The 24,375-nt window shown below is 36.6% G+C and overlaps 1 protein-coding gene across 7 annotated transcripts in view; it reads right to left on the bottom strand.

Moving 5' to 3' along the window:
• CNKSR2 (connector enhancer of kinase suppressor of Ras 2) overlaps window positions 1-24,375 on the bottom strand; it is a 205,531-nt gene that overhangs the window by 134,645 nt on the left and 46,511 nt on the right. For all 7 annotated transcript variants that reach the window (XM_077781642.1, XM_077781641.1, XM_077781643.1 and 4 more), the window contains exons 3-4: window positions 23,013-23,215; window positions 12,290-12,377 (exon numbers count right to left, since the gene is read on the bottom strand). In XM_077781642.1, coding sequence (XP_077637768.1) covers window positions 12,290-12,377; window positions 23,013-23,215 — 291 coding nt within the window. The remainder of the gene's footprint in view (window positions 1-12,289; window positions 12,378-23,012; window positions 23,216-24,375) is intronic.

Here is a 24,375-nt window from a genome sequence, read left to right as displayed (position 1 = left end):
ATACAGTGATTATCCCTGAACTGAAAGGCACAGTTACAGCAAGGAGGAGATGTATTGCTTCTACGTGTTTATTCTCTGAACTTTGCATATATATGCACTGCCATACTGTAAGTATAGCTAAGTTATGTGATCTTCTAACCAACCAAACTAAACTTCAGCGGAAACTCTGTTAGGTTATCTTCTAATTGTGGATTATTTTCTAAAACATTAATGACACACACGTTAATAAAGCAAAAAAAAGAAGTTGTGTTAATTTACATTTCCTGAAGATATGGTCAAATACTGGTCATTAGTAGTTTAAGGGAGAAAAATGGCAGAGTACCATCCACAAGAAAAAGGAGAGATTTAAAAGAGAAATACATAGAACAACTTAATAACTAATATCAGATCTTCATGGTCACTCTTTCCAGCTCTGTCTCATGCACAAAAATGGCAAAAGCGACCTTTGTCATACAGCTGGAACTAGGCTAAAATTCTAAACAAAGAGAAACAAGAGCTCCAAAACTAGAAGGAAAAAAAAAAAATAAGGGAGGAAGATAAGAGCAGCAAGAACAAACCACACAAATCAAGGAGCAGGTTCTTCTGCATTTTCAATCCAAGTACAATTTCAAAACCTAAATTTAAGACTAGCAAGACCTACACCACACTGTAGCTGAGAGGCATTGCTTACTTATTCCAGAAATTCTGACCTTCATAACCTTCACATGGCCTCTACAAAAAAAAAAAAAATTAAGTTGTATCTGCACAGATCCTACCATAATGTCATAAGGAATAATTGCTGAAAACGTTTAAATTAAACCCACTGAATCAGAAAGCACTGACTGGTAACAACACTGCAAAATGTAAAAATTTTACCCATCCCATCCCAGACATTGCTGGGACAAATCAGACATGAGACAACATATATAAAATACAAATATCTGTGGACTTTTTTTGTTTTCAAAAGCAGTGCTTATGATACTTTATTTTTCCTTTTGTTTTTTCTTTTAACCTCAGTATTACCACCTTCTTTTTAAACATTTGTCTTAGTATCTCAAAAAAGTGGGGAATGGGAAAAGCTAATTACACTAGTACTTTTCTTACTCCTTGTTTTCTCGTCACCCACATTGATTAAGTCTCAACTCAAAAAGTGAAGAACTGAGACAGACAATCTGCCAACTTACCCTACTGCTCCCGTGCCCCACAAATAAAAAATGTTCATGCAGTTCTCCAGTACTATAACTGTGGGATAAATATTCTGCAGAAAACATTTCTATTTTTGCATCTATATGATCTGGTTTACAAGTCCAACCTGTCAAATTAACTATTGCATTTACCTGTCAAACATTTCTCTCAGGATACTTGCAGGCTATAATCTTAAAACTTTCCATCTTTATTACCACTACTACAGCTATTAATATTATTCATGGTTTTGCCTGGTATTCCAGACAGCTGATGCACTGCACTCTTCTTGGGAGTCTTAAGTTCCTGTCAACTCTATACTTCACTTCATAATAAAATTATGCTAGTTCAGAAAAATAAATATATACATAGAAATAGTTAATGGATTAAAAAAGGGAGAAATGCAAAAATATATGCATTAAATCTTTCACCAACATTTCAGCAGTTTTAGTAATCCTTACATCACAGTACCCAAGAGATGGCGTGGACTCCTTTCATTATATTTTCTTGTTCAGCAGAATGCCTTAGTTGCTAATGTATATGTAGTCATCCTGATTTATTTTTTCCTATAGGGCAAGGCAAATTCCTATGTAGAACTGATATAGAAGCAGACTACATGATTTTCAGGAACAAACCCCAAAAGTCACAATTGTTAGATAACATATTAACCTAAAAATGTCCTTTGTAAATTCATATGATAGTAGCATTGCCTAAAAAGGCAGGCTGTGTGATCGACTCAACTGAAGCAACCTGTGAAGAACAAGAGCTTGACATGAAATCATTAATTCTCTGGGTAGCTTTTATGATGCTTGTAGTGGAGCTCCTTCACTTATTTCTTCATTCATTTTCCTCTGCAGTCCAACTGAATTCACAGGAAGCTAATATACATATGTATGTTTATGTATGTGGATATTGTACCATTTTTTTCAATATGTTGCAAATAAAAATGTAGGTAATTTAACTATTTTAAAAGTGGTAGTAAAATTACCTGGAAAATGCATGAGAAATCCCACTCATCTTCCATGTCTAGTTTTAAGAGGGCTAGATTTTACATACTGGTTAAAAATATGTCTGAAAGAATTATTGTCACCATTATTATTCAAGTCATGTAAAATATTCTAATCTATGCAATTCCAGTTTTCTATTTGTAACAAAAATAATGAATTACATGATTGCTTAAAAGAGGGTTCAGACTCTCATAAATTGCTAAACCTTTGGTATAAAACCCTCTTGAGCAATGTAGCCATTGGCTGGAATTAAGCCAAACAATCCTTCACATCTCTTTGCTTCTCAAATTGATTAAAACTGTAACTGAATAGTTTAATAGCAGTATAAGTAAAATGAAAGATCTGTTGGTCTTGCTACTTAGCAACAATAAAAAATAATTAACTTGAAATGCCCAGATCATAACTTCCAGCCCCTTCAGTCTCAGTAATGCAAAATAAATTGTTCTGGCTTCAAGGTGCCTGTTCGAGTGTCCCTAGGTCTAAGGAATTTATGTCATTGGCTCTAGAAGGGCTCATTTGATTTGAATTTGCCCAATTCAGCAAAAGCAAGAGAGCCACAAGACTGGGTTTTGCTGGAGTCATCACTGAAGGTTTTCACAAAAGTTCTCAACAATAATGATGACAAAGTCTAAATATTGGCCAATATATGAAGGTGGCAGAAGTTTTATAACCTTTAGTGTACTTTCATTCATTATTATCCTTTATCACTTCTCAGACAAAGAGACTGGTACATAGTTTCCAAACAGGTACAAGGATAAGACAAGTTGAGTTCATTTAGCCTTTCAGTAATTAGAAAATACATGGAAAATATATCTAATATGGCAGGAATAAACAATGACAGCTTTGAAACAGTAGACTAGAAGGATATCCTAGAATGGTTAGGGCTTGAAGGGACCTTAAAGATCATCTAGTTCCTATACCACTGCCATGAGCAGGGATGCCACCCTCTAGACCAGGGTGCTCAGGGCCCCATCCAGCCTGGCCTTGAACACTACCAGGGATGGGGCACCACAAGTCCTCTGGACAACTTGTTCCAGTGCCTCACCACCCTCACACCAAAGAATTTCGTCCCAATATCTAATCTAAAACTGCCCTCTTTCAGTTTAAAGCCATTCCTCATTATCCTGTTACTACATACCCTTGTGAAAAGTCCCTCTCCAGCTCTTTTGTAGCCCCCTTTAGGCACTGGAAGGCTGCTTATAAGGTGTCCCTGGAGCATTCTCTTTTCCAGGCTGAACAACTCACTTGGCCTGTTTTCATAGCAGAGGCACCCTCTGATCATCTTTGTGGTGTCCTCTGGAGTCGTTCCAACAGATCCACATCCTTCTTACATGGGGCCCCAGAGCTGGATGCAGCCCTGCAGGTGGGGTATCTCAAGAATGGAGCAGGGTGGGGTAATCGCCTCCCTTGACCTGCTTTTGAAGCAGCCCAGGATATGGCTGGCTATGACAAAACTCTGTGTTCTGTAGAGCATGATGATTAGAAAACTGAGGGATAGCATGGAATCCTGCTTAGACTCTGATTTACAGGTATGTCTGGGTAATTACTGGAATAACAGAATACAAACTGGCAGATATACAGCTCCGTTCAACCTCCTCCTCCAACCCTCTTTTAAAAGTAAGGAGCAAAAAAACCTTAAATCCCCCAAAAGTAACAGTCTCCTCTGGCAACAGGCTAAGAAATAAGAGCACGACACAGTCAGTCATTTCCTGATGTGCTTTACCACATCTTATATTTTAAGAGGTCTAGCAAGTCGTTGGATACAAAAGGTACGGGCCTTAGACACTGAAAATTATAAATGCTGGGAACAGAGACGGGGGGGAAAGGAAATATCTTTCTTCTGCCTCTTTCCTAACTAAAATGCAATAGCAAGCTCCTCTAAGCTATACAACACCCAGTGCTTGTGCAGGTAACCCTTGGCTGCTGCTACACATAATTAAATTTCAAAATTACACAGACACTGTTAATCTACACTGTATTTCTAAGTAACCGTCCCAAAATATGCTATTTCAGTGATTCAGTTTCCACTGGGCTGCTCAAAAATTCTCCCATTATGGCTGTTTCAACTGCGACAGTCCCAGGGAGCTCTATCCTCAACTCTCCCCTTTTCTGCAACCTCTTCCCTATTGCTCAGCAGCCTCCTAAAATCATGCTGCTTTAATTATCATCTCTGTATGGATGAGTCACAGATCTCTCAGCCCTTCTGTTCACATTCACAGATCAGAATCTCCTTCTGGATATTTGCCACCAGCCCTAACACAGGATGCTGAAGAGCTGAAATCACGTTTCTTCCCAAACGCTCCCTGTTCCCCCTTTCTTTCCCTATCTCTGTCAACAGTTCCACCACCTTATGTCCCACAAGCTCACAACCTGGGTGCCATTTTCAACTCCTCTTCTCTTCCCACACAAATCCTGTCGGTTTAATCCCTACTGCTGTTCAGAAATATTTGCTTTCTTTCTCAATTATGCTACAGTTATTCAATTCCTGCAATTTCTTCCCACTGGGTCTATAACATCCTTGTTCTATTATAATTAATTCCCTTCCCCTCCACACTAAAGCCAGAACTCATCTGAACCTGCAGGACCCACTCTTTCCTTGCCCGTTGGGGATGTGCATAAGAACTGAGAGAGGTGGGAGAAATCAGAATGGTGAGCAGGCACCACAGTAAAAGGAGAAGGAAAAAATCTCTATTGGGAAAATACAATTCAAGCTACTAAATAAATGCTATAAAAAAGGACATTGCTTATGCAACCTACCTGCTTCTAGAAGTCTAGAGCCTTTCCCTGAAAATGCAATAAACCTGCAGTACTCTAAGTTCATAACCCTTGTGTACAAACTAATAGCAATTACCCAGCCTACTGAGTACAAAGAATTGCTTTAATTTTATTTAAACAATCTGTGTGGAGTGGCACCTATCACCATAGTAACAGAATACTTAATGTAGAAATTTAATACAACTTACATAAATCACCCACAGACCAAGCAACTACTGGGGAAAATTGCTTGCTGGATTAAGAGAGATGCAATAGGTACACTAAGCTCTTTTATTATATCTTTCTGAAGTAATTTTCTATTTCCAATTATATCTCCCTTCTGCAAAAGACATGTTGCTTCATGTTGCTTTCCTTAGGGATCTGGTCACATATTAATTTTTACTTTGCATGTACAGAGTTACACCTCTTCATTTTTTCTAGATGAGCCAGCACACCATTCAGTCAGAAACCACAGCCAGTATTTCAGCACCAACTAAAATCACTGATACTTGCTCATATATCCTTCAGAATCCAAGCGCTTACATGGTCCAAGTCAAATTTCAGCTGCTCAGATGATTTCTCTACTTGGTGACATTCTCAGAGGAAAAAAAAATCCACTGAAACTATCAACAGATGAGAGATAGGAACTGAGGAAGAAATTGTCTATCCAAAGGAAAAAAAAACAAAGTCAAAACACTTCCCACACCTCTAAATAAGTTTAAAACATTCAAAACTATTTTATTATTGGCATGCAAAATAAAGCTTGTAGCACAATGTATTGAGCAATTCTTAAATTTTCAATGTCACTTACAAGACAATTTAGAGGTAAATAACTTTTTAATTTTTTCAGTTCTGCTTTTCCTCTAGTAGTGTCATGGCAAATAATCCTGGTTCTAAAAATACAACTGCAGCAAAAATATTTCTTGTTTTATATTTGTCTAGGTGATTATTTTGCCAATAGAAAAAAATTAATTAACTGAACTGGAAAAAAAAGTACTAATATTTAGGTAGACCACATTCCAGGCTGGGCTACAACTTCAATGTTTCATATTGGATTATCTCAAATGTATGTATTTGTAATGGATTTAAGCAAACACACACATACATATTCCTGAAATAAATATAGACACTACACTAATTTATGATTAAGGCACTTACTTGCTACTTAGCAACACATGGTTTCTGTAACTCCCTGTACTCAACTGGAATCTTGCTTCACTGTACCTGGTTACAGAGACTGCCCTGCCTCTGGGAAGGGAGATCAGTTTCCAAAGTAATAGAAAAGCAGTTTCAGGCTTCACATCTACTGATATGACCACCACAATACATCATATTTATCATAAAAGTTACCATGCATAAAGAATTACACAGTAAGAGTGGCATATCCTCTGTGTGCCTCATTCAGATGGAGACTGTGATGCCATTCAGTGTGCACAGACACACTGCCCACATCAGTCTAACCAAAAAAAAGCTTTTGTTTAAAGGAAACATGAGATACAAAACTGTATTTTCTCTCCTGTCTACACTTTATCTCAGTTTTCACCAACTTTCTGAAGCTTTCTGCATGTGGTTCCATGAGTGGGTTCCATAGTCCCTGACTCCTCCACTGTCACCTTGACTCACTCAAGCTCGATTTCTTAGAAAAATTTAACAGCTGCATTGGTTTACCAACATTTCAAAATTTCATATCCTTTCAAAAAGAATACTCTTTTTTCACAAATGACTCTGCTTTGTGTTTCACTTTTCCCCCCATGTTCAGAGACTATCAGTCATTAATCCATAAGAAAAGCAAGGAAAAAAACAAACAAAACCCCTAAAAATAACAAAACAAGCCAATATGAACTCCTTTTTGCTTTCTGGTCACTATGTTTTTTACATACTAAGCAATCTTGAGTAGTTTGGTGGTTTTTGGGTTTGTTTTGGTTTTTTTCTCCTTCTATCCCTTAGGAAAAGAAATTACTTTTTCAGAGAATGGAAAAGAAAACAAATTCACGTTTACAGGGTGGCAACTTCACAAGCTACTTTGAAAATGTCACATCACAGACATATATAGCTTAGGAAGAAAACCCCATACCTCTTTACAGCACCTATCTCAATGACAACTAATGAGTCATCAAATTAGTTCTAGTAGAGGTTCATCCCAATAGACTATTACTGACTTTTGAATCTTTCAGTTATTCCATGCCTAATTCCATTTCTAAAAGCACTTCAAAATTTACATCAAAAGAGAATATATACACAAGTAAGCAATTTCAAGGGGGAAAAAAACTGTATAATCAAAAAGCAGAAACAAACTACCAGAATCAGAAAAAGGCATCAATGCTAAGTACCTTGGGCACTTTTTACATTACAATAAATTACATCTGAAATTTTCCATAAAAGTGTGCTTTAAGAAAAATAAGCTACTTTCCTGTGAAAAAAACATAGCTAAGGAGCATACATTTATACATATTTTGATATAGCTCCTTGTGAACAAACAACAGTTTCATGCTTCCCACAATCCTTTAGTTTTGATTTTTGACTATATATACATTATATGCAATACACATTAACTTTTACAATTGAAGAGAATAACTGCACAGATCAGTAGTATCCTGAAACACCACTACTGAGAGCTGCTTTGAAACCTATAGAACAGAAAATCTTGCATAAGAGCAGCACTTGAAGGATATAAGGTAAGTGAATTCCAGCCAGCATTACTTACAATGAGGTATAATACTCTTATATGAAGACCCTTTTGATTTCATATATATAGGCAGATATTGCCTGTGAACTGTTTTTGAGGTGAGCTATTTAGTTACTACTTTCCTCCACAACTAGCTAGCTACCTATTTGTACACTTATCCCTTACTTGAATACCTATCAAAAAACGGGGTGTTTGCATAAACAGTGTGTTATGCACATAAATAAAAAACTTCAAGAATGTGGCCTCTTTGTCATTCAGTATTTTTATCTAAAAGAGGGGGGAAGGAAGTGATTATTACCACAGCAGGCTTACAAAGTTTTTTCTGCAAACATTTGGCAATAAAGTTGGAGTGGAATGAATCATGCTAAAAATGTAAATAAAAAACCTGAAAATTGAATATGCAACTGTCTCCAGCAAACATATGTTGCTTTGAAAATCCCAACAATCTGGAGGCGCAAAGCAGCTTTAATAACGATCCAATCACAGCTTCACACCACTAAACTATTAAAATAGATACCTGAGGTAATTAGCAATTTGGTATGATCTGAAATTTTAAAATTTTAAGCTATATTTAGTGAGTCCTTAAAGTCCTTAATAATTAGGACTTAAAAACAAAAGTGAGGAATTGTGACAGAAAAGATGAGAGATAATTTGTAAGACTGGTACTCAGGATACTAATTATTCTTCTCTATTCATGAATTTGACACTGTCCTTAACTAATGAATAGAACCACTTTATATCACTGCATTTGGATTCTGAGTCAGAGCAGGGGAGCTAGAAAGGTAAATTTCCATTTTATCTTTTTAACTGGAAAACAAGCCTCTACTTACATTTCTCAGTGAAACAACATTTGAAACATTTCTTTTGAGTTTACAGCTGTGTGATTACAAAACCCACAATGCCATAGAAAATAGTGCATTTCTCAAGAAATAATTTGTGATCCTTTTCAATATCTTTCATCTGAAAACCAGCCATGGCTAAAAGCCCAACAGAAGTATCCCCTGGGATGGGAAGTGCATCCATTGGGCAAGGGATATATGGATGCTTTCTTTTTTATATCTCAAATACCTTTAAATGGGAAAAAAGTTCCAAACCTCTCAGTTAAACCAGTGCACTTCTGTGGGCTCTATAACACAGCTTTCAGCTCAAAATCACATGTGTCCATGAAGTCCAGACAGTGCATTTGTGCAGGATTACATTGGTCTCTTTGCTATCTTCCATCCTGGCTGCTACCTCTAAAATTGCATCACTCAGGTTCTCACCCTGTGTCATCCAAAATCTGAGGTTACCTCCAGAGTTGCAGTGAGACAGGTGATGTCAGAAGTGTTCTCTGTGGCAACAATGCAAGACAGATCCAACAATGCAAGCCTTGTCTCCATCTCCACCCCGCTTACACAGCATTGCTTCCACCACAGCTCTTCAAAGAGGTCTTTAGGCAGAGAATTAAATGCAGTGAAGCTTTTCTAAAGGAGTATTTACAGGCCTATAGCTATGCTTCTACTGCAGCATACTCCTGAGTAAATTCCACAAGACACTAAAGCTGCAAGAAAAATGTCAGTGGTTTTAAAATTAAATACACACCACAAATCATTGTGAAAGTTGATTAAGGAAAGTAAAAAATATGTGATGAGGGCAACTAATGATCACTATTAAAGAGCAGTAAAAGAAATAGTGTGTTCAGCAGCAAAGTTTTCTTTAACTGTCTTGTAACTTACAAAGTCAATAAAAAATTACTTTTCAGATATTCCCAAGATTTCCAGGGCTTCCATTTTAAAGAAAAAGCTTCTTTAGTGAAACCTTAATGAATTCCTGAGGAATAAGAGCATTGAAAATGAAAATAAAAAATACAGATTGCCAAAGAAAGCAAGAAATCTTCTGTTCCCTATTATCAGTGTAGCTACTGCTACCTTTCTAAACCAAAATGAGCACACTCAAAAGAACCAGTTCTTGGCACCCTCTGAAGCTGAATAACCCAACTACCTAAGTCAACAGCAAGACTTCAATGAACACCATCAAGACATGCTCTCATGTTCTTCCTCATACGCATCTGTGACTGGAATAATTCTGTTGACACAAATCTAAATCCATTAATGAACCAAATGGGAACAAAGCACAACCCAAAACAATCTCACACACACACAACCTGTTCACCCATAGTTCTTTAACATTTATCCTCTACCATCAAGAAACAACAGGCCTTTTTTATGCGTAGCAGAAGAAACAGAAAGAACAGATAATGCTCAGCCTTCAATTCCTACTGAGAGACAGATATGTGTAGGAGAGAGAGTGCAAGGAAATGGTAGCAAAAATAATACTCTCGTGGATTTGTTTGTTTTTTAAATTCTTTCTTTTTCCCCTCCAGTTTTTCTGCAAAGAAAGAGTTTATTATGAAAATGAACAAGAATGCAAGCCCTGAATTAGAGAAGCCATCAGCAAGGAAGACAGTATTCAAAGTCAAAACTTGCAGAAGATGTTGTGAAACAATATCTGAAAATCCTAAGGGGGAGGAAAAAAATCCTAAGCCAAAATAAAGCAGCTGCACAGAAACAGATGATCAGTGCAGACTACAGTGATAACTTGCAGTGCTCTGAGGGACCTGATCTCACTGGCAAATATCCACTGCACACTGGCCTGTCAGGCCTTGGGCAATGTGCAACACACATAGAAAACCTGAGAGTTAAAACAAAGCATGTGTCTTCTCACATTTTGTACCAAAATCTGTCTCCAACTCCAACTTGTCTAATTATTTATAAGTTCAAACATAGACACTCAATAGGTTTTCTTAGACATCATCCTGATACAATACTGTCCTTTTGCTTCATTATCTGTTTAGCTCTGATAATGAGAGGGACACCCAATATAATTTAATTCTATAAAGAAACACAGTATTACAATTAGCTTCAAAATATGAAAAACAATTAAAGGAAGCCACCTTAGGTTTAGTGCTTTTTATTCTTCATCTTGACTAAAGAACTGGGGGTTTTTGTTTTGGTTAATAAGTCTAAACATCGGCTGTAACTTAAACAACACAAAAATATCCTGATGGAACTCAGCTACTGAAATTCTATTTTTAAATTTTACAAAATTATTTAAAAAGTTAAAAGTTATTTAAAAAATGTATAGACTGTGTACCTTTCATAAACCTTTAATCATTATAAGAAATTGTTCACTACTGTTAAAAAGAAAAATTTCATCCTTGCCTTTTGTAGATTTTTTACAAAAAAACCTAAGCTAGTAAGGTACTATAAAATACTTTGCATAAAAAAGAAAACAAGATTCTGAAACAGAAAAAAACGCCTGAGGAGGTGATATTGAAAGATTTAATTTACAGCCATAAGGAAGCACAATAAAGATTCTCAGTGTGTTCAGTGAGCATAATAAAAAACAGCAGCCAAAAAATTTTGAAATGCTACATTGGAATGCATTTAAGTACAGCTCAAACTACATGTGTTTGAGACTACTAATGGAATTTTTAATTATTGTTCTTCTGAGTACAGCCCAATTCAATTTCAGTACATGCTTAAATTTAGGCACATAAATGCTCCTTTTGACTTCAAAGTATGGATTCATGAACTGCTTTCTGATTGCAGAATTATGTTGGTTTTGGAGAAGGTAAGAATGCTGTTCTTCAAAGGTATTAAATAGTAACATTTATTCTCATTCACACTGAAAAATATGCCTAGAGAAATATCAACCTACACCATGGTGAATTAGCAGTATCATGGATAGGGATTAATTTTTCAGATGAATTGATACTGACCTAATTCCTGGGAAATACTGCTGTGGTTGCTACTTTACCCACATTCTCATTAATAGGGGACACATGAAAATTGATCAGGTGGCTCTTTCCCTCGCCTAAAAACTATCTAAAGACAATGATGCACAGCTACTGTGGAAAATGACCAGTCTGGACAGCTGGGTCAGGAGTTTAGTTTTTCTTAGTTTGGTGTGATTCTTGTGAAAACCAGAAAGTCTCCTCAGTGCTCCTACTACCTAGCCCACACTCTCCCTTTTTCTCCACTCTACCTTCTCAAGCACAAAGAATTCCTCAAACTTCTGCTTGGCAGCAAACAGAGTTTACAGTTCAGCAGAACAGCAGACAGACACAGAGACAGACCAAAGCCTCACATGGAAGGGTGGGGAAGGTTCTCAGGTTTGCACTCCCCATGAAGCTCATTAAGCAAGTTACTTCTCAGTAACTACTTCTGGATTTTTTGAAAGCAGGATACACAAAAATATAATCAAAATATTCTAACCACCTCATGGCAACATGTTTCAACAAGTGTCTAGATGATACAAACTTTAGGAAAGAAAGAATTACTGAAGTTCAATATAAACAGATCTTTTGAACCAGACAGGTAATTAAAATTTAAAGACAAAATATAAGAAATTAAATATGCAGATTATCAAATAGTTAGCTCAATTTGTAGTGATTATATCATACTAGAGAACCCAAGATAAATATTACTGCTGAGATATGCAGAGCCATATACACAGCACAACACAAACTAGTACGACAAAACCAGAAAACAGAATTTTAAAAAAGCATTTACTAAATACTAGTATTCCCTTGTTTTGTTTGGACAATGATACAGCCAGCATTAAACAAAATTGTGGGGAAGAAAGTAATAGCCATTTACAGTTCAGGAAAAAATAAACTGATAAGCAGACTGTCTCATACCTGTTGTACTATTGTTGTTAGTTCCAGACATAGTTGTATGACATTATTTCTTGTTACTGAGTAATCTGTGACAGCAGCAAAAGGTGATCTAAAAATAAAAGAAAAAAAAGTTGAATAGCACTAGCAGATATCCACTTGCAGTTTTAAGTTCATCTTGCAGAAATTCCATTTATAAAAACATTATTTCTAACAGTTTACTTCTGGACTACCTTTACTCCCCCAGAAGCCCAGCTGGCCTTCTGCATCAGTTTGGGAATACCCTTACAAAGACAGCCAGAGGCACTGCTTCCTCCTGTGATATGAACGGTGTCCAGATGTGAATGAGATCAGAGAAGCTTTTGGCTGATTCACTGGGATTCTTGGGAATTGATCTAATATCTGGTGGAAGTAGCAGAGGGAATGAAAGTAGCAGAATGGGTAGAATCTGTATCTAGAGGGGGAAACAGCATTTAAAGCCAGAGATGCATCCATGAATGCTGAGAAGTGGAAGCACAACCCAACATTCTCACACACTATGCTACAGTCAGAACTGCTTAGTGAAATGAACAGTGTAATCCAACATTCACAGACCTTACCTACATGCATCTTAGCCTTTAAAAACTTCACATTAGGATGTTTAAAATTCTTGCCTTCCTGGAAACTTGCTTGCTTTCTAGAAGCACTGCTAAAATGCATTTTGTTAGTGAAGCTGGCAGTCATCTGATTTGTATTCTACAAACCTCTCAAACTGTAAGCTCATATATATGACCTATATTCTTTATTCAAGAAGTAGCCAAACACTAGGCAGGACTGTTGTTTTCTCTAAGAGGAGTCAAGAGCCTGACTTTATCAATGTTTAAAATGAGGATTTTATGGGCATTATTAGCATCACAATGATAGCATTTGTTCCTAATATACCTGCGCTTCAAACATTTAAAACAAACAAAAAAAAGCAGGTGGCAGTGAGGTTGTTTTTATATTAGGATGGGTGACTAATCCCTTCCTCAACTGGCTTCTTTCATCACTTCACACACAGTTGCATATTCCTTGAAGAGTTTTACAGCACTGCTTGGTACTATGCCTTCCTTATTTAAGCCTGAAGACATTTCCAGCACAAAGAACTTTGCTATAAGCAAGTCCAAGTGCTAGCTGTAAATACTCTGTTTCTACTAACAGGTTTCTAAATTACAGTAATTCTACACACAGAATTATTGAAATTTTAGTGCGGGCAGATTTGGAATTATCCATTAACAACTCCATGTGAACTCACCTATCTCTGACTGTTTCATCTCATGCTCTTTCTTCTCTAGTGCTTGCAACCCAGCTCTGATGGTTGATAAGACAGAATTACCTCTGAGATGCTTAATTAAGTCTACCAGCTCTAATTTTATAGAATACATCACACAAGGACATACACTTTCTGCCTTTATTTTCTAAAGAGGAAACCAGTACACGCTTTCAAAATGAAAATACAGATGCTGGAAGCTAAGGTAAGTTCCAAAAGGGGCCTTATGAAAGTTATTGGACATAGACATGCACTCACAATTCAGAGTCCAAATTTTCCACAGTATATGACAACCATACAGCAGGTACACACTAAAGCAGGCCAAACCATGGGCACACCCAAAGATTATTTCTGAAGTTTAGGAGATACATGAGCATATTAAAGGATGAAAGGTAACTGAACTGCTTGCTTATGGACCATAACTGAGTTCAAGAAGTATTTGGACAATGCTTTCAGGCACATGGTGTCATTCTTGGGGATTCCTGTGCAGGGCTAGGAGTAGGACTCAGTGATTGTGATCCATTCTAAATCAGGGTATTCTGTGGTAATTGTGTTTAAAGAAGTACATTAGTCAAGATGTACAAAACTGCTGATTTTCCTTCCATAATAGTAAATATTGAGGTTCTGAAATCTACCTCAAACCTTGATTTTAAAAAGGTCATGTTCATTTAGGAACTTACTTTTATTGAAGATTAATGGAATCAAACCAGCAAATGGTATTATTTTACTTTAAGTATGGGTGTTAATACAATTTGATCCTGAAATTACACAATGGGAATTTATTTGACATTTCACGGCCGCCAGCATTTCTCTAAACAAAATCACACAGTAGGTTATGTGATTTTAATACTGCATCATCTTCCCTCATACTTTTGTAATTTAGTTAGGTTTTCACGGTTCATGAGGAAAACAATGGTATTTTTTACCATCATTACTCTTAGTGAAGATCATTAGAAATGCCCCAAATAAACTTTGTTGACTTTAAAGAACAGCCAATTGTACTGAGACATTACTCATTTTAGTTACATTTAAGTTATCACAATGAAGATTTACTGGCAACAGCATGTCAAGCAGGCAGCAAGTGTGTCTGCAGGAGGGAGAAGACTACTACAAATCAACAACTAAAATCTAAGATTTTGAGAAGTGCTTCACAACTGAAAAAGATAAGGAGGCAGGTCTATTTTTTATATAACTCTACTCCTGCAGAAAACCTAAACTCTTGCAGATCTCTGTACCTTTTAAACCAACTTCATTGCATTGATTTTTGCTGATGCCTCTCTGGGGTATTGCTGCAAACTGGACCAGTAAAATTGCAATTCCCTTGCCTCCCCATCCCCAGTTCAGTGCACATCCCTGGAGGCAATCTGCATGCATGATTACACAGCCACTACTACGTAAGCAACTGGATAAATGGTAAGGGTCTCTCCAAGTATTTGTCTCCAAAGGAAATGTATTTTGGTATTCCATCCCAAGCCTCAACTTCAGTAGGCAAAATGCAGCAAGACATAGTGTAACAACATGCCAGCATTTTCAAATCAAAATACCAACAGAAAATTCACTGCAGGATCACTGACTGGACTTCACATGAGACAAAAAATCTCTTCATTGGTAAAATGCCCATTGTTTGTAATTTTAATACAGCACAATATTATTGACTGTGAATAGATTAATCAACTTGTATAAATGCAAATAAAGCCTACATATATTATATCTTGAGGTGACTGCTAAAACCCCTTTCTCCTTAAGACATGAACCAAGTATAAGAAATTCCCTGTTTAATTAGACAACTTCTCTCTACTAAAAAAAAAATCCTTGGCTTGGTAGAGCCATTTCTATTACCTTGCAATTTCTATGCTTTTCTTTCAAAGCCACATTTTTCACAGTCCCTAGGTCTTTCAGGTCTGAAGTACCTCATACAACTCCAGTTAAGAAAATTCCCTGAGAAGAATTTGCAATATTCAACACATGTACTGTCCAGTACGGTGCTTTTAAAGTTAAACTGAACTAAAAAACTACCTTGGTCTGGGGCCACATGTTGCCCCACTTCCTGCTGTAACATCAATCTCAGTGTCTCGTTGTCTTACCTCTCATAGTCATTTCCAAGATACTGCCAATACACATTTCCCTCTTTGTAGAACATTTTTTACTGTTTCTTTTGCAATTTGTTCGCTCTTCCTTCAAAATTGTGATTTTCTTTGCAACACCCACATGAAAACACCTTTGTAGCTCCAGAGCATGCCTATCACATGCCCCTTCCACTCATTTTCTCTTCCAAACCTCTGCTGGCTTTCCATTTTGATTATCTGTCTAACCCTTCTACACCTGATATTTTAAGGAATATAAATTTACACAATCACATGAATGCTTTTGCAAACACATGCAGGGTATTTTTTGCCTTTAGTCTCACATTTTCTCCATCCTTCTCCTTTCCAACACTTGAAGCCAGTAGTCATTTTCAAACCACTTTCACAAATGAGTGGGTAATAGGTTTCAAGGATAATTAAGTTCATAGACATTTTGTGATCATGAATACAGCTGGAAAAGTGGGAACCACAAAACCTTTCCACTGTGCAAACCTACATTGTGAGCCTTTACCTTATGAGACACCAGGGCAAGATGAAGAGCTTTGAAACACTTCATCCACAGGGAAAAAAACACTGGTGCTTACTTTTTTTTCTTTTTTAATGCTAAAGTCAATTAACTTCAATGCCCTGATCTATATAGGATGAAAGGTTTTCCTAAGACAAGGCATGAAAAAGCTACTGGCTCTTTTCGCACTTTTCTGAACCAGTGTTTGACATAATCTAACACCTCTGAAATGTGAATTTATTTATATACATGTAATGTAGGCTGCAACACACATCCATGTGTGTACACTTTTATGAATTGAGACCTAATTAGCATTTTTAGCAGTATCAGCATTTTTCAGAATGAAAAAATAAGTTATATTATCAAACTTTCATTAATGAAACCACCCTGAAGGACTGGTAGAAAAAATAGTCACATTAACATAGCACAGCTAATTCCATCACAGAATTAAAAAATAATACAATTCAACAGTTATTAATAGTCATAACTATTGATTGCACATGAAGAAAAATCCTTCAAAAACAATTTAAAATTTGTGAAAGAGATGCATACCCTATCTCAGTATTTCCACATTATCAGCTTTTTTGTCCTCATACACTGTAGCCTCATCTGTCTTCTTCATATAACATTAAGGGAAAATAATGCATAGAACTAACAATTTCACGTTAAAAAGCTGCAATTTGGACAAATATAGACTGCTGATAGTAAAAGTATAACCCAAACCAAAAATTAATCCTATTTCACCACTAGCTGTAGTCCTGAGATACTTTTTAACAATAGACACTGTGACCAGTTCAAAACCAACATCATACTTATTTTAGCATCCTAACAAGGGAAAACATCCTCAGAGCTCTTTGATTAAACATGACAGCCCAAAATCTTTCAAAGAGAAGCAACCAAAGCAGTAACATAATGCCATCTTCAAAGGCAACATACTACGGTCAAATAAAAATCTGAATGCACAAAACTGTTGTATATATACTGTGCCTAAGCCATCTAAGATTCATAGTTTTAGGCTTTCATGAATCAAACATTTCATTTGTATTTCTAATGTAACTGCTTTATGTAGAATCAGGGAAGAATGCATTGGACAAAGGCATTTTTTAAATGAGTGGTCTATTAAACATCTACAGCTATTCCAGGAGCACAATACAGTTAAGTACCACAGCATTCTGAGGCAGCACTTACTGACAGGTTTGATATACCAGTCAAATCAACAAAAAGGGAAATGCATAAAGGAAACAAGATTCAAAGGTTTAAGGCGGAAACCTGGTCAACTGATAGTGCAATACTGTTGTGGTGACTAAAGAATCACTAAAGTCTTTACTTCTTTTTGCTTGGGTTTCATTTGTTTACTCCCACCACCTTGTGTATAAAGCAGATTTACCCTGTCAGATCAAGTAATAACCAAGCACAGCTAACAGGACTGCATGAAGTTTCTAATAACGGAGACTCTAAACCAGTAACACTTTCTTTGTAAGTAAGAAGTTATGGGCTCACAAACAATGTGCCTCTTTACTAAAACTACAAAATAGTCACAACATTAACATCACCAGGGCTCATTCAGCAAAAACAATGAGGCAAAGAAACAGAGCTGAATATATTCTACCTACAATGGAAGGAAATGTATGCATTGAGTATGTCACCATGGTGAAAAGAAGGATATCCATTTTGGAGTGGGGAACATTCTCCTACTACAATGCTTTACATAATGCAGACTTAAAGGGTGTGCTAAACCTGAACACCCAGAATTGTTCATAAATCAAGAGCATTTACATCATTGCAGGCTGCGCTTCTCTGATGCATTGATGCATCACCCAAAAAAGGCCATGGTGTAAGGCTTGGAGATCCTGTTCTGCTGTCAGCCACTGAAGTATTCAAATGTCCTTAACTTCAGAAACAGATTTTACTCTTACTTAATAGGATTTCTTTATGGATACAACTGCTTCACAGATGTGTAGCAATTCATGCCCATACCAAAATAATTTGCCCACCTGAGGTCTAGAAGTTATAGGATTACACCCAAGTATTCTGTGAATGACCACCCTAAAAGCAGACGTAGAATTGTTAAAAAGGCCTTTTAGTGTGAAAGTTTACATATTTTTATTTCTGTCAGCAATTTCACCATATATTTTATATAACCAACAATTTCTATCTACAGTTAGGTTTTTTCCCTGCACCTTCTTTTTCCATTTTGTTCATGCACCATGTGTTCAGACAGCAGTGGTAAGTTAATCAGACTGATGCACATCTGTCAGCCTGCTAGCTTTTCTCTGGTCACAGCACTGAAAGTCTTGAATACAAAAATCTATCTCCACAAAATCTCTTTGTTTCTACTAGACCTACTTAGACTGCAGTGATATCTGCAGCAGCAGTTCAAGTTTTTTATTTCCAAAAAGGGGATAGTGCTAGTATGAAAAACAGGAGTTACAGAAGAGTTGCTGTGAAAGACATATTGAATCTCTGCCCACACAGATGGCTGAGTCAAACAGTACTCTAAAAAAATCCAGTGGTGCTTGACAAATCCTAATTCATGATCAATAAAATCTGTGACACAACAACAGACGCAAAATGTAGCAGTTATCTCATGGGAAGTTGACTGTATTTTCTTAAATTCTTAAAAGAAAAAAAAACCTACCACACTATCTTAGTGTCTCTTTAATGAGAACTCACATAGTCCTAAAAAAAACCAACCCTTCCTCACTCCTATTCTCTAAGTCTGTGCTTATAGTTTATACAGGTATTAGTCCCATTGTTAAGATCCAAAATGTTCTACTGATGTTGCACAAGATATATGGTATAGAGAGTCCTTGCTCAGATAATATGGCCCAAACACTAGACCAGACAGGAAGAAGCCCAGAAGCACAAGTAAGAATTCCATTCTTGCTTAGTGCAATCTGCAGGAAATACAGATTTTGAGGGATTTTGGTTGGCAAAGACAACTGAAGTGGGGTGAAGGTGAATGAAGATAACGTATCAAACCATGAACAATGTGGAAGACGACATCACCAAAAGTTTGTGCTGGTGGAGCAAGAAGAGAAATGGGAAGAGACAGAGCTCATGAAGCTGCCATCAAATGCCACCTCACTTCAGCTTTGCTAAGGATCCTTCCTCTTCCACAAAGAACAATACAGTTCTTCCCAGTCAAGACTACAGTAATGAGCTGTACCTGTTAAATCCAGCTGTCCCATGAAAGCAAAATATATGATTTACAGTGGGACTTGAAGAGGAACAATAACATGCTCAAAGGATTTGTAAAATCCTTTTACTCCCAAGGCTGTCTTAACTTTGCAGCAGCTTCTGACTCTTTAGGAGAAAAACTCAACACTCATAGTTGTGCCAGCTTCTGAAGAAGATACAACCTTCTGTCAGCCTGTCAGGCGGTCTTCGAAGATCTGGGAGAAAATCTATTGGATGAATGATGAGTCCTTCATTCTGGACTCATCACGATTTCAGTACTGCAACCAATAGGTATCAGCAAATTAGCAGAAAATAAATGACCTGGCTGTGTCCTAATCAGAGAGAAAGCTACTTATAAGCATTAGTAAATGCTCTAAACTTGGGGCTCAGAAGAATTTTCTGGGATCTCTACAATATCATTACTTTCCAGATGATGCTTGCCTCTAGACAACTGGAAGGTTTTCACTGGTGTCATTGAAGATACAAGTAACACGGTAAAATCTTAACAGAATTTTGTTAAAAATGGAAAAAAGTAGCTGCAACTCTCAAAATCCTTGAGGTGTTCATGCTGCTTTTAGATCACCATGGAAAAGCTATGGATGGATAATGTATACATAATTCAGAAATTACAGAGACAGTGAATACCAACACATCCACACAACATTTTACACGCAACATTTTACAAAGTGTTTTTCAGGTGGATTGTAAATGTGTGGTCTAAGAATGAAATCTTAATCAGGAATGACAGAAATAAATATGCCTAATTTCAATTCCAATTAAATGTGTAGACAGTACTGGACATACTAGTGCACAGAAAAAAAATACATTCATGAGGTTAGAAATAGCTTTATGCCAAAAAAATTGTAATACATTCACAGTGCAAATCCACCGTAGTTCTAATTACACATTTTTAAATATTTCTCACCAGGATGAACTGAATCAGCCCTATAAAAGGCAGAAGAATTTCCAGGAATCTGACACATCAGACAAGAAGGAAGATAAAGAAAGGTGACATATATTACTATTCCAAAGAATACAACTTTCATGAATTACAGGAGTAAAGACTGAACAGAACCCCAGTGATTTATAATTCCTGAGAAGTATCACGGAGATATTTCAATGCCAAGTTGCTTCGATCAGGTAAATAGTTTCTTGCTATAGCCTGAAGTGTGGGTTTCTATCTGTCTAAATTACGTTAAGCGTCAAGTAGAAATGCATCACCCTTTCACAAAAGACTCGTGGTTTTTCAAGATACCAATCTTGTCAAGAAATTCGCTTGGAAGAATTTTAAGATTACAGAGAAAGTATAAAACAAAAGGTTTTAAAGCTATGAAGTCTCCTGAAAGAGGAGACTTCATTTTGTGGGCTGAGAAAGTAACAGGAAGTAAAAAATAGATTCAAATGTATCAGTGTGATGACAGTTTCCTTACAGCGTGTTATTGGAGAGTTATTTCATGCTCTTCAAAATCGTCAGACGATTTCTTTTGAAAATAGAATTCTCCATTAAGTTTTCCAGCTCATAAATGAAACTAAGCCAAATAACTTTTAAAGCTTGGCAATAAAAGCTACCCTAATTTTCAGTAAAACTCAATTTCTGACACACATCTGGAAGTAGGACTGCTCCAGGCAAAGACCTGGAACAAAGACTGTCCTTGGATTGGCCCTGCACAGTAGCACTGCAAAACTACAGTGAAAGTAACTCAGCAAATCACAACTCTCACACTCTTTTAGATAACTGTGCATGACCTAACAAAGTCCTTTAAGATCTTAAATGTCCCACGAAACCTCATAAACAGAGCATTCACTACAGCAACAAGTGAAGCACAGCCTGTATGGAGTCGTCACTATTTTGTACGTGTAAAACCCACATCACTGCATGTCTAAGCAAGCTGGAGCTGCTGCTTTTCCCAGACATGACCTCAAAGCCTCTGCCTAGGGGCAGCCTAGCAGGGCTGTTACAATGGGGTGACAAGCCTAACAGCCACTTCATTCATCCTAATGGTTTGCTCTCCCCTCTCACAACCCAAGATGCAACTGGTACTAGAAAACAACCAAAAAACTAAGATTTGGGGTCTAGATTTGATAGTAACAAGGGTGCAGAATAAAATTAAATCCATGTTCCTTACTTTTACTAATCAATTTTTAAAATCTTTCTATCTCCCCCTAGTGGCCCCAATACTTTCTTAGAAGGTACACAAGAAGAAGAATCATACTGATCTCCAGATGTTCCCACTTCCTGAGAAAAATGTAGTTATTAGCCTATTTTCATCCTCATTTGGGGTGTGCACGAATAAGGAAGAACAAACTTTACCAAAATATCCAGATGCTCATAAATCAAAAAATTCTTAAAATATTTTAGAAAACATTTCTTAGAACCAGGTGTTTAGATCTTCAAAAGGACTTTCCTGGAAATCTGAAGCTTTCTTTGGACACTCAAGACAGTATTGCTGAAAGCATGATACCACCATAATTTCCCTCATTTTTGACTTTTTGGAATTCCTGGGTCTGATCAGCTGTCATTTCATTTCAGCTAAATGAAAAAGTACATGTAGTGCACAGTACTACAGCAACACACCAGTCCTCAGATACAGATGTTTTCTAGCATTAATAACTACTGCTTCCTGAACATTCATTATTAAATTAATATTAAGTTGCAAAAAACCCATTGTTCTTCAATGTGTTAAATGTATGTATATATGTATATGAAATTTACTTCTGAATAACAGACTATTAAAAAAAGAACTCAAAACCCCATCAAACAAACAACCAAAGAGCTTGCACTCCAGCTTAAGAAGTGGAAAAGATTCAGGCCTCACCTAAACCATTCATATAGAAATCATTTATGGGAGAGAAGCTGGTTTTCCTCAGAAAAATGAAACACAAAACACACAACAGTAAAATTAAATAATTCTGTTGGATTTTAAAAGTTACACAAAGATCATACTCTGAAAAAAACTTCAGCTGCTGGAAACAAAATAAGATACACCTTTAAATCAAGAAAAGCATTTTATTTTCTCTGATGAAAATTCACTATGATATATTATATAAAGACTTACAGATAGACTAATTTCTATCACTTTAGGAATTTCAATTATTATCTTAAATACCTACATATTATTCTTGTTATAATTGGAAAAAGTCACTACAGATGTAGAAAAAGCACTTCAGTCCTGGTCCCACATATGTCAGGGTAGGCAAGAGAGGTAAAGGTGTAGAGCATTACCTCTAGAAAATCAGAATTATTTCACTGCTATTTAAAAAATCCTAAAACACAACATGCATGTTTGTACAAACACACTCTGGAATTATATGTTGACATTTACAAAATGGAAAGTATGATCAGTTTTGTGAACTTGATAGAATCAAAGCAATGAATCTGATTTATGCAGGTTAAATTGCTGCTTTACATTTAGTAAAAAATACATATATAACCTAATGATGTCATCCTGTTGCTTATATATGTTGTGTATATATGTGTAGGGTGACAGTGCATTTGAAGGTATTGTATTGAAAAGCTAATCTGAATTGCATGCAGACCTAAAAAAAAAAAAAAAAATTGGTACAAACATCCCCTTGTAACATGTGAATGAATTCTGCTTCCATTCAGTTTCTATTTTACATTTTGTAAAGTAGTTGGAGCTGGCTCATGTGCTTGATCTGGTTACCTGTGAGACATTTGGGAGATTTTACCTGTCCAACCAAGCCAGAAGACTTTTAGCTGCTCCAATCAGATCCACTACTGATGTCAGAAAATCATTCGGTAATTTGCGACTGGTCCTTCCATCATAGTGACCACTCCTTCTCCTCCCAGTAATGAAGTTCTGCAGATTTTTGGCAGATGCATTCAGTTTGTGAGAAAGGGTTTTTAGATTTTCTGTTTCCAAACCATAGTTCTGCATTGAAAAAAAAAAAAAAAAAAAAGAAAGAAAAGAAAAGAAAGTCAGCTTTATAGATGAACAGAAGAACCAAGAACAGCAAGACTGATATTCTACTTCAAAACTTAACCATTCCTAGTAATTAAGGCAGAAATACACCCACTCAGTAGTTTTTAAATGTATAGAATGTTCTGTTTCATGCACAAAAAGAGAACAAAAGAAGAGCAAAATTATGAGTGATCCTTTAACTTGTTCTAAGTGTACTGAGAAAAACATCTCAAACAGAAAACCTAGTCTGGAAAACTGTTTTTCAAAGCACTGCATCACTCTCAGTAGATCACCGAATCATAGAATGGTGTGGGTTGGAAGGGACCTTCGAGATCATCTCGTTCTAACACCCCTGCCATGTGCACAGACGCCTTTCACTAGAGCAGGCTGCTCAGAGCCCCATCCAACCTGGCCTTGATCAGAGGCTTCTCTCTGTAGACCTGATGATAAGGGATTCGTATCCCATGTCTACACTCACAATAATTCCTAAGACACACCCGGCACCAGGCTTGCAATGAGCATAAGTATGTAGCATGCACATGGTGTGACACTAAATTGGTTTTGTTGGCTTCAGAGATCTAAGTTAATTAGCATACTTATTTTTTAGCAGTCAAGGACCACTACAACCACAGACCAGAGAACACACTGCTGCCCTACTCAACCTCTCTTTCACTCATTTAAAGTCAAGTTTTAAACTTTGTTTCCATTTACCAAAGTTACATTCCTTAAATTATATTCCTTAGCTGTGCAGAAGAGACAGAAATAATTACGCAGGAATATTAACAAACAGTATTAACAAACAATACTAACAAACAGTACCTGCTAATCCTTCAAAAGTAAAAATGTTACCTAAACAGCACTCAAGAATGCCCTGATTTAGTGTTCTATTACAATATAATATAGTACCATCAGCAATTTCTCATTTCTGTAAACGATTTGTTTTCCTCACACACAGAGTGATAGAGTTATTACAAAAAGGACTGATTTTCCTTTGCAAAGGAATAAGCAGTTGCACAGACTTGAGTTTTGTACTCCTCTAAGAGAATTACGGAATTTTGAAGGTTCTCACTTTAGCCATGTCACAGGGTGATAGCATGGGGTGCTGACAACTTGCTCAGTTGACTCGTTAC

This window comes from Lonchura striata, chromosome 2 (assembly GCF_046129695.1).
Source record: "Lonchura striata isolate bLonStr1 chromosome 2, bLonStr1.mat, whole genome shotgun sequence".
NCBI lineage: Eukaryota > Metazoa > Chordata > Aves > Passeriformes > Estrildidae > Lonchura > Lonchura striata.
Note: the sequence above shows the minus strand (reverse complement) of the source record. Positions and strands in the feature narration are given on the sequence as shown.